General features: G+C 34.1%; 2 protein-coding genes across 3 annotated transcripts in view; one reads left to right on the top strand and one right to left on the bottom strand.

Moving 5' to 3' along the window:
- Positions 1 to 12342, bottom strand: part of LOC138333645 (serine/threonine-protein kinase RIO2-like) — a 134472-nt gene that overhangs the window by 97859 nt on the left and 24271 nt on the right. The window lies entirely within an intron of this gene.
- Positions 1 to 12342, top strand: part of LOC138333642 (dual oxidase 2-like) — a 47870-nt gene that overhangs the window by 22623 nt on the left and 12905 nt on the right. For both annotated transcript variants that reach the window (XM_069282145.1, XM_069282144.1), the window contains exons 18-26: positions 4596 to 4818; positions 5275 to 5368; positions 5853 to 6034; positions 6771 to 6843; positions 9120 to 9325; positions 9853 to 10083; positions 10445 to 10538; positions 10698 to 10747; positions 11708 to 11989. In XM_069282145.1, coding sequence (XP_069138246.1) covers positions 4596 to 4818; positions 5275 to 5368; positions 5853 to 6034; positions 6771 to 6843; positions 9120 to 9325; positions 9853 to 10083; positions 10445 to 10538; positions 10698 to 10747; positions 11708 to 11989 — 1435 coding nt within the window. The remainder of the gene's footprint in view (positions 1 to 4595; positions 4819 to 5274; positions 5369 to 5852; positions 6035 to 6770; positions 6844 to 9119; positions 9326 to 9852; positions 10084 to 10444; positions 10539 to 10697; positions 10748 to 11707; positions 11990 to 12342) is intronic.

The raw sequence follows: 12342 nt of genomic DNA, 5'->3' as shown, positions 1-12342 counted from the left end.
ATATTTCACCTCAAATATTAAAATTGTTACAATAATGATTTTTGCACTTTGAATCATATTAGTTCGGGAGCAAATATATTTCAGGACGATATGGAGATTTGTTTATCACGGCTGCGTTATGCCACATGTACGTGTAAATCCACAATGGAAGAAAGACAACTCTAACAAAATTTTGGACAAACTTGGACTACTGATAAAATAGCACGTGACAGACGGTGAACATTTTGTAAATGTCCAAGGTGGCGTAATCTTAAAACTAACGGCAGTTAATAAGGTATGAATATTTACCACATCCATTATTATCGATAATTTTATAAGCACATGTATAAATATCAGATTATATCTATATACTAAAGCACGTTCAGAGATTACCACTAAACCATACTTTTAAAACATTTTAGTTATTTTCACCACAGGAGCTTGACGTTCTGATCATATACATACAGCATATTCATTAAACTAGGTAATACGAAGTATAAATTTTTGGCCGAATGACATAAATCATATATGGAATGTTCATATAACTCGAAGTGATATTTTTTGGACTACTAGATCGACGAAAATGCCGATTTCTTCTTCATAATTCTTCCGTAAAACGGCACTTAAAAAGCTGTTTCAATCTGTAACAAATGTAGAGAAAACTGTTAATTGTTTAGCAATTATCCTGAGTTATATTTTACCAACAAGCATCAGAGATTAGCAATTAAAACTTACATAAACATATTCCCGACTCTCACTTGCATTATGTGATCACTCGAGCGGAACTAATCTCTACCACCTGGCACAGTCTTAAAGGGCCACTACCTTTCCGAAACGGCTTTTAATTTTTAAAATAGGAATGTAAAACGAGATCAATAATTTTGTAGAGTCGCAGAAGTTATTAACTATACGTTTACAAGCAAACTTATCATCGCCTTCAGAACTATTTAATTAGAATAAAAAAATGTTAATTTTCATAACGCGGGTCGTTTTATGTTTCCCGCCGTCGTCCTAAATGCCGCGCGGTAGTTGACTATCACTGCGCCAGACGACAAAACAGCGAAATTAATCTCCACTGTTATCGTACATTAGACAGGAAATCTTGCATATTTTTGGTGTTGTAACCTCATCTTAAGCCATCAATATATATTTTCTTTTGTTATTAATGTTTTTAAGAAACCTTTAAATTTTGCTCCGGAAAGGTAGTGGGCCGTTAAAAATGCAATCGCACAAAAGCCCACATGATCACTGTTTTTAGTGCGATTACATCTTAGGGTGTGAACAATGTTAGTTTTTTTAACTTTTTACTCAACAAAATAGACTTTACGCTTTTCATGATCAGCACCATCATTTTCTGTATAACTTATTAATTTACCACTGTACCCATGCATACACTGTACGTGTGTATTTATACTTCTTTGTGCACATTATATAACAACTGCTATAGACTGTATATTACAGTCAATTTATGAAGGACAAAACTCTTACATGTAAGAATAGGAGGACTGAAGAACAGCGGGAATTAAACTTCAATAATATTTCCTCTATGCTGGTATTGCTATTTATGATTAAAATGTTTAATTATATGATATTTGCCTTTTCAGTAATTACTCTGTTAATACATTTATTGTTTCCTTATGTTTTACAGAATGTCAGCATGCATGTATCATTTCAACTGGAAACAGTCTAGGAGAAGAATTGTGTGAACAAAAAGAAGTAATTTTCAACTATGGAAGCTTAATATTGTATTGATTTTCAATCCGAAAATAATTACTATCATCATCTTCAAATTCCTTATTGTGAATTTAACTGTAATATGATTTAAGCATATACCTGATATTTGTTTATATTCTATGACATGTACATGCTTGAAATGAAATGAATAAATAAAAGATTATTTATATTTAAAACACAATATGACATTAGCTGTTTATATTTTTTGTCAAAAACATATTAAGCTTATCGTTCATAACACACTATTCATCACCTTCGAGACAATTTAATGAAAATCAATTAAACATTATTTGTATAACACAGGTCGTCGTCTTATGTTTTCCCCGCCTTGACTATCAATGTTCCCTGATCACTCTGAAAGTATTGATTTTACCTTTTTTTCGGTCACCACATGAACTGCCTTTAAATCAATCACACCAATGAGACATACATGTACTGCATTCATTATAACACTGTAAGGCAATTCTGCAAGATCAGCGAACATTGTTGATTTACCTTGAATATCTACAGCACAGTATGGTACCATATGTAACAGGAGAGGAGAAAATGTTGCGGTAAGACCGGGATTCGATCCCGGGACTCTCCGAACACTAGCTGAGTGCTCTACCGACTGAACTACCTGGTCATCGATAATCGACCCAGTCCAGTCCCGCTACACTCCTCCCTCCTTTTTTGAATACATACGAGACCCTTTCAAACACCACAACCGTTGGTTATTTAGTTGGGTGCCAATTCTGTAACAGGAGAGAAGAAAATGTAGCTCTTCCGACTGAGCTACCTGATCACCGATAATCAACCCAGTCTGATCCCGCTACAAATATTTATCTGGTTATTTTATCTCCCTTCCTATTTTCAATCTACCTTTATGACTTAGAATCTTACCTGGTGGAAAAGAATATTTTTGTCTTACAAATCTTGACAAATTATGCACACTGTGATTGTTGCAAGCTAAACTACGTATCCGCTAGCTGATTGCTGTTGATTGTTAATGATCTCAAACAAACTAATTACTTATTGTGCCAATTTAAGTAAATATATTCTACTCTTTTCAAATATTCCTGATTACTATTCATGTGTAAAATCTCAAAACATTGACATGTGCACGGAGTACGGCGGACCAGACCGCCGATGTTTTGGACATCTGCTAGATATTTCAGTTTCAGGTTACGGTGGCCAATAAAAGAAAACAAACACAATGCGGTTTTCATATGTTATTTCTTCTAAATACAACACTTTTTGTGCAAGTTGTCAAGCATTTATGGGGAATATTTTGCATTGAAATTTTCACATTCATACATCGGTTTTGGGAATCCCTGGACATTGTTTTCCCCATTTTGTTGATGCGCAAAATATACTGATAGTAGATTTTTTAAGCATTTTCAGCCCTAAAAATTACCTGCGCAAAATTATACCAGTTTTTACGGTATATGATATTGGAATGTATCCCAAACTTTTTATCATATTATTTGCCAATAACACTGTTATGATATCAGAAATATCTGATGGTCTACAACAAGTGTTACATGAATTTTAACAATATTGCATAACATGGAAATCAGAACTTAATATCAGAAAGATAAAAATTGTGATATTCTCAAGACGTAAATCGGTACAACAACACCAGTTGATGTTATGGAATACAGAATTAGATTTATAAGAATTGTTTACATATCTAGGTACAGAAAATAATGTTAATGGTAGCGTTTTTAAAGAAAGGGAAAAAACCTGCTTAACAAACAATTAAATCGGCGTTTGCTGTTTATAAGAAATAAAGGAATGTATCTCTTCCTGTTCTTCTTAAACTGAAAATATTTGATTCACTTGTATTGACAGTTTTATTATACTCATCAGAGGTATGGGGATTTGAAAATAAAAAATGTTGTAGAAAAATTCATTTGTAATTTTGTAAAACAATCCTGAAGTTAAGAAAGTGTACAAACAATTTCATGGTCTATGGTGAGCTAACAAGTTATCCGGTTTGAATTGAAGTTCGGATACAATGTATATCAATCAACTTGCTGTTTTACAAAAGAACAATTACAAAACTTGTTAAAAGTATACCAATTGACCAATTTATTCAAAAATCACATGTTGATATTGATAAGTCTTCTAGAGGACAGAGATATTCTATATTTAAGACATTTTGGCATAGAAAAGTATGCCCCTTGTCTTTCTCTGCTGCAAAACAATACTTGTTAACTGATACTGTGGTCCCAGGAACTTGATGACAATAGTCATTAAGAAGGGATATTTTCATACAAGGAAAATGCTAAAGGTGTTATAAAATCATTTGACATATAACATCATAGGAAATATTAGAATGGGCTTCCAAGATTTTAGTATGTGTCTCTTATTTTACACCTTGGTGTCCAAGGAATCCTCAAAAGTCCAAACTGGAAGGAACACCAGCCAAATTTATTTCTTATTGTACAAAACTACAGTAGTATTGACCTTAGAAATATATTCCTCCTAATATCGAGACCGAGCCATTTAGTACTTTCAGTACTTTGATTTATAATTATCATTTATGAGAAAGGGAAAAAATATGTTTTGTTCGGATATTTATAAAGAGACTATTTTAACTGAAACTGCAGCGTACCATTCTGGTTAAAAGAACTTTAATTATACGACATTGTAGTCTCCATTTTTGGATGATTGATAAATAACTGACAATTTATTAGAAATTCTAGTATTAGGAACTGAGGCTTTGCTGTAAAAAAAATTTTCAAGTCCAATATATATTCACAAATTTCATAATTAAGCTAAATTTCACGAACGTTTATTTCCGTGAATTACTTTCAAACATTATCCGCAAAAATTGTTTTCACCATTAACTTGGTTTGAAATGGAAATTGCGAATTTAGAAACTGTGTTTATTCCAGGCCTTCCAGGGCACCACAGAGGAAATGGCGATGGAACCGTTGGACCAGGAGACTGCCAAACAACTAGCTAACATCAAACTCACCCGCACAGAATTCGCAGAGGCATTCGGACTAAAACCAACCTCGATTTTTGTCCGTAATATGTTTCTGTTGGTGGATTCGGACAAGTCTGGCTTCGTTAACTTTAGAGAGTTTTTGGATTTCTTTGTTGTTCTGTCATCACGTGAGTATTTGATTCATTTAGGATTAAATTATACTGTAGATGTGAATGAAATTTTGAGTGTTTAATTCAATAATTTGGAAGTGTTAAAAAAATCTTGTGACATTATTTTTGTGATACATACCTCTTCAAACTTATAGCATTATATAGTTTCATACATACACTAAATATGTGCGGGGGAATTTTCTGCCTCACTTAAACTTCCATGTTAACATATTCAGGAGTACCAAGAAGTGCACTAGTTAAAATCCTCAATTAATAGGGGATAGGGATTTGATATGCAATCCCATGGAAACAAATATGTATTTCTGCATATATGTAGAAGTTGCATTTCTCGTGTTACATATATCTTATCAATACTACCAAATTTCTGATAAATTTTGCTAAGCATAGTAAGCAGATATTATTTTGTGATACTCAAAAACACAACTGTATCCTATTATTGTTTTATCTATATAGAGGACTCGGACAGTAAAGTGCAGCTGATCTTCAACATGTATGACATCGGACAGAAAGGTGTTCTATCGAAATCGGACTTTACGAAAATGATCGCGTAAGACATGTTTCTCATTGTAAAGAATACTTCAGTTTAAAGACAATATTTATATCAACAAATTGGTACTTTAATCAACGGTGAAATAGTTAAAGTTAAAATGAACATGAGACCTGACTTAGCGGCCACCTCTGTATAAAGAACACCTGCTTATTATATTAGAGTCATTTATAACAATTTGACTGTCTTTATATTTTTAAAGGCTACAGGAATCTTTTTTAGCCTTCCGTTGATCGCTCGCGCCTGTGAGGATCGAAGGCTCTGGCTTCTGTCCCCTGGCCGAGATACACCAAAGATGATTTGTCTTGGTCGCCTGGATGGTCTTTTCCCTTGGCCTCTGGGTGGTCTTTATAGACAGGTTTGACTGTAGATGCTGTAGTATTTGTATTTTGTTTTTATTTTATTGACATCAATAAGCTGCCATTCTGGTAGCTAGTGTGCTTTAACATATTTATACAGAATATGATTTTGTTTTGAAATCCAGATCACTCCTGGACTTATCGGACTCCACACTGGATAAAAGTAAGATGGCAGATCTCATTTCCTCCATGTATCGTGTTGCTAACGTCAGGGAGGGATCCGACATGACATTTGCAGACTTCAAAAAGATCTTCGCAGATGAGGAATATGCCAAGACACTAGCCAGTGCTACGCTGGATCTTGACGGTAAAATACTTCCAAGATAACTTACCTACATGATATTCTTTTAACATATTGAAGACAAAGTGAGAGTATGAAGCTTATAGATATACCAGTATCTTATGATTTCGTGTTTTAAGGGCTCACATTCTGAATTCTTTAGACTCTCCTCCAGCCTTTAGAATATTAAAACTACATATTTGATTGTAATATGTAAGATTTTAAGTTTCAAATGAAGGGGAGATAATCTAGTATAAGAATTTGATCACATGAAATATTCTTATCAACAACTAAGAGTCTGGTAACTAGTATTTAGGTTCTTAAGATGACTTAATATACAACAACAGAAATTGAATTAAAGCTTTCTATAACAAAAGAATGTTGCGTGCATTATGATTTTTGTGTTCAACTTAATTTTAAATCTAAAACAAATTGTTTCCTTTTTTGTTTGTGTCAGATTTCTTTATTTCCATATCTGATTTGCTACTATAGCTGGAAATCTGCGTTTAATTTTTTACAAGATGATCCTTCTAATGATGAACTCAAGGAATGGCCAATTTCCAAACTGAACAAAAATCAAATCTTCAAAATAATTTCCAGTATCACACATATTAATTATTTGGCTATTGAAACTTTCCCTATATAAGTACAGCACAACTACATGTAAAAATCTTATGGGTATTACTAACTAAATTGTTCACTAAGCTACTAACATGGTATGTAAATAGATTTTTCTTATATATACAGAATTTTGTTCTGACAGGAATGCCTTCAGACTCCCATAACACCAAGAAGAAACTCCATGCCAGAAGCCAGACTCTAATGAGGAGCTATGAGTAAGTATTGCTAAACTTTATTACCCTTCTATCAGAGTTAATGCCCTTTGTTTACCAGTAATTATAATGGGGTGGGGTCCTAAAATGCAAATTTTAAAATAGCAGAGTTTAAAAAAAAATGAAAAATTACGACATGATCAATTTCCTCATCACTTAACACTGATATTTACTGTTTCTTGGCAGCCATGTCTCGTCCGTAAAATGGGTAGGGCAGTCAAATTGTATTACACCCATCTATTCTGTCCCATCCTGTCTGGTCCCATCCCGTCATATTCAACCCTATTTGGATGTATATGTTTAGAAGTGGCAGTGTTTTATCATACGGACACTTCAGTACATTTCATTTGATGTCAGTTCAAGTGTTACATGAAAAGAAATCAATCTACTTAATTACTATTACACGAATCATCCTTATCTTTTTCTATGTTGTATTTGTGTATGTGATTATTCTGAATCCTTGTTTTATTATGCCCTCATTATGGGTGGGGTATACTAGAGGTTGTGGGACGACCATGTAGTCATATACTCATGTCCAGCCTGACTTCCTAGGAAGGGGTATATTCATTTAGCACATAATCCGCCTGATATCCAGTGATTTTGCCAGTCTGATATTTTTGCATATATCACTAGTGTAATATGATCTTGAGCAATTTTCATTGGCTGAGAATTCATTGTGACGTCAGACAGAAACAAAAAAATGATGTCAAGAAAAATGACAGGACGTCAGGATTACGAGAATGGCAGGACAAAATGGTGGTCACTGCTGTTTTTTCGAAATACATTTTGACGTTAAATTCTATGTTTTACAGGTATTTGTAGATGTGTGATAAAAAGTATCTTAAATTTGTGTCAAGGGCCAAGGCTCGTAAAAATAAAAACTTCTTAGACTCGTTTCATAAAATCTCATATGAAATAAACACTCATTTAAGATCCTATATGTATATAATACAAATATTTCAAGCTTTCCACTTTCATTCCTAGTAACCAGCAAACAACTCCTGATTTTATCTTTAATATCAATAATGTCAGAGGAGGCCTGTTTGTTTGTGCAAACCTTTTATACCCCGCCCCTCTCCTGTTAGGGGAAGGGGGTGTACTGGATTCAGGTTGTCACAATGATCGACAACACTAATCCTCCTAAACTATCAAAGCAATTTCAACAAAACTTGGTGGCGCAATAATACTTATACAGTATAGATTTGTGTATTTTTTATTGTATTCAATTATCTACCTCCTCTCATTTCAGAGTTATGCCCCTTTGTTTCAAAATGATGAACCAAAATTTTGTTGTTGTTTTAGATTAAGATCTGAAATCTTTGACATGTTTGTAGGTAGTATAAGTTGGTCTACTGGACAACAGTTCTGGTTAATCTAATTAACAGATGTTTGACAACAATGATTTAAAATAGAGAAATGAAAGTTGTTTAATCTGCTGAGTATGATTATTTTTGATAGAGTAAAAAAGAACAAAAAGAAAGAGTAAGTGAACTCACCATAGATGTATTGTACCATATAAACATATACATGTAATCATATATAAAAATGTAACAACTGTAAACAAACTGTATACATATAGACACTGTATTTTCACAGATATCTACCCATTATGATGTACGGTACATGTAGTTTAATTGCATTTGACCATAAAAGTTTTTGTATACTGTTTAACTACATTTTAACTACCATATAACCGGTTATTTACATGGGTAACAAAACGTCACAATTATAAAAGTGATAAAATTATATTTCAGTATTTTTCAATTTTTGCAATCTCCTATAACCTTAGTGTTTGTACTCCAACATATATCCATCATTTCTACAAAACATATTTACATTCAGAAGTGCAATACTCTTATGTTTGTTACTCTACACCTTGTCTTTGTATTATATTCCTCCTGTTGTATTATATTCCAACTGTTTATAACTCTACACCATGTCTATAAAAGTTTCTACATTGATTCTCTATAATTATAAGCATCAGTTAGCATTCATAGCTAATATGAATGCCAACTGGACAAAGGCAAATTCCATGAAAAAAATTTTGCATCTATCTATAATGGATAATTCAAAGAATAGATTATTGTCAGATGGAATAGCTATATAAACAGCCATCTTCCATGATCACTGGCACAACAATTGGGACATCACATGATGATAATGACATCATATTAAGGGGATGGCAATTCATAGACTGATGAATGTCAACTGCATTTGGTATAGAAGGGCTGCAGAGAAAATGTAAATAATTGATAATGAATACTTATGGTATATTACAGTAAAGATTCAAAGAGCAAGGGCCTGTCAAATCGGAAGAGAGGAACAACAGTTCGAGTAACAACCAAAACTCTGGCTTATCCCAAGACGAGGGCCGGACAATTGTGGTTTCAGTTTACGTCCTGGGTAGCTACTTACCAACTGGTGATCTTCTGGACTTCTCTTTACACTCTCTGTTTGGCCGGAGTCTTTGCAGAACGGGCTCATTGTACGTTTAGTTGTAGTAATGATCAAAGGTTTCATTGTTGATTTTAGTGAAGAGGCATGCGTGGTGCTGGGTGATCGAGTGTCTTGACACAAGCCCTTCACAAGTTTGAATCAAATTTTCGTGTGGGGCATATTCTGTTGCCAGGTACTGACCACTGGTCAGTGGTTTTTCTCTGGTTACTCTGGCTTTCCTTCACCTCCTAGCATGGAAATGAGCCAGGCCAAATAAACAAACAAAGATAGATCGGTCAATCACCAGATGCATATTTTAGAAAATATTTAAAGCATGTGAAAATTGCTATACATATTCTATTGTTTTGCAATGTTTCATCTGAAGAATTGAATATTCTGTGTGAAATGAACAATGAGGCTTTTAAATCCTTCATTAATATAAATTTCAGTTAGAAAGATTTAATCAGTTGTACTCATTCTGAATCTTCATTAAAAAGATGAGATTAAACTCACACATCCCTGATATTATAAAAAGTATGATTTAATAATTATGTTAACTACTTATGCACAATTCAGATTATTCGGTGGAGCGTGAACATGCTGGTCTTCGTCGTATCGCGGGTTACGGAGTGACAGTCACGAGAGGAGCTGCCAGTGCTATGATGTTTACGTATTGTCCTCTACTAATTACCATGAGTCGGAACTTGATCACATTCTTCAGAGAAACGTCTCTCCATCGCTTCTTTCCCTGGGACTCCATGCACTTCCTGCACAAGTATATTGCATTCTGGGCTTTGTTTTTCACAAGTAGGTTTAAAAATGCAAATCTCTACATTCATATAATTATTCTGATTTAACACAGCACAAAGTTATCCACATACAAACATGACCTAGTGAAATTATCCAAGTGGAAAAATATCCATGTTACCAGTAATCATAGCTATGATTTTGAGATTTATGATCAGAAATTTTGTCTGTTTAAACAATGAGATATTTTTATACATATGTCAACTTTTATATTTTATTTTTAAACATATGTCAACTTTTAATTCAAATTTAAGATAAGATTTTTGTACCTTTTATGGTAAAAAAACCACAAAAGATATACAAATGTACCCTTTTCAATTCGTTGTTTGATATATTTAAAAAGATAAACCTTTCATTACAGTGGTCCATGTTATTGGTCACAGTATCAATCTCTACCACATCTCCACACAGTCCTCCGGCGATCTCAACTGTATATTCCGCGAGTACTTCAGAGCGTAAGTTACATAATAATCATCTCAATTGTATATTCCGTGAGTACTTCAGAGCGTAAGTTATATAATTTCCTTTGAATTGTATATTCCATTAACACTTGGCATAGGTGAAAATTTCTACAAGTGTATACATGAGAAGTAAAAACTTCTGTTTGTTTTCAGACAAGATGTGCTAGCATCTTTTCAATACTGGACATTTACCACAGTCACTGGTAAGTCTACTGTTACATCCCCATGGGCCTTTTGTATTAATGTCATTTTAGGCATTGATAGAGTTACAGTCATGCTTGTGTGTTTTATATTCTATAACTAAATGAATTTAAAGTGATTAGATAATACGTTCTGGAGATGAAAGTCTTCAAGAAAGAGGCATTTAACTTGATAGAACAAAACATTTCATAGTCGGAAGTCTGTCAGGGTAAGGACTTTATTATAATGTGTTGATATGTTTTTGATTCTCTCCAAATTTAAATTTCGATTACTGTACTTTATGATGTGGATATGTGACATTTTCAAGGTTTTTAACTTTAGAAAATAGGAAAGTTACTGAGAAATAAATGTTATTAGCTCACCTGGCACAAAGGGATGGTGAGCTTATGTCATGGCGGCCGGCGTCCGTCGTCCTTCAACATTTCCTTTAAATCGCTACTAGTCATAGAGTTCTGCATGGATTGTACCCGGCGGCCGGCGTCCGTCGTCCTTCAACATTTCCTTTAAATCGCTACTAGTCATAGAGTTCTGCATGGATTGTACCAAAATTTGGCCAGAAACATCCTTGGGGGAAGGGGAACAGAACTTGTATTAATTCTGGCTCTGACCCCCCGGGGCCAGGAGGGGTGGGGTCCAATAGGGGAAATAGAGGTAAATCCTATAAATCGCTACTTGTCCTAGAGTTCTGCTTGGATTGTGACCAAATTTGGCCACAAACATCCATGGTGGAAGGGGAACAGAACTTGTATAAATTTTGTCTCTGACCCCCCGGAAAAGAAACAATGAACATGTATTTAGATCATTACTTGGCATTACAAACCAGGTGAGCGATACAGGCCCTCTGGGCCTCTTGTTTAGAGATTGAGCATTTATTGGAATAAATATGGTATGCTGATTTAATTTATTGAACTAATGAATAATGATAAACTTATTAGTAAATATCATTTGTATTTATTAAACAGGACTTACTGGAGTTGCTTTGACGTTAATCGTCATTGTAATGTATGTGTTTGCGTTGCCATACGCTCGTCGATACGTCTTCAATGCCTTTTGGACGACCCACAAGTTCTACTTCTGGTTGTACCTGTTTAACATAATGCATGGCTCTGCCCGTCTGGTCCAGCCTCCACTGTTCTGGCTGTATCTACTTCCATGTCTTGTCATCTTTGTCATTGACAAAATGATCAGTGTTAGCCGCAACAAGATTCAGATAGGAGTCATCAGTGCAGAGCTTCTACCCTCAGGTATGTTTATCATAAAATATATTATTAAAAACCCATTCACCTCTAAATACACAGTTGAACCTTTCTAATTCTAAGACTGGAATAGTCTATTTTGAAACCTCAGCGGTGAATGGAGTGAATGATTAAATAGTTTCGTTAATACCCAGTCTGTCCTTTTAAACTTTTCTAGTACAATATTTGAATGTGTAATAGACCCAATCTATTATACTCTGTATTTCATTTTCCCATTTAAATTTACTTCATCCACAAGTTTTTTTTCTATTTGACAGTTAATTATATGTACTCAAATGCCTAACAAGAGAGGGGTTGGTGTTTTTTTTGGATTTAGGTTGTCCGTTTATCTGTCTGTTCAT

The sequence above is a fragment of the Argopecten irradians genome, chromosome 10 (assembly GCF_041381155.1).
Source record: "Argopecten irradians isolate NY chromosome 10, Ai_NY, whole genome shotgun sequence".
In the NCBI taxonomy this organism is placed as follows: Eukaryota; Metazoa; Mollusca; class Bivalvia; order Pectinida; family Pectinidae; genus Argopecten; species Argopecten irradians.
This window is presented reverse-complemented; position numbering and strand designations above follow the sequence as displayed.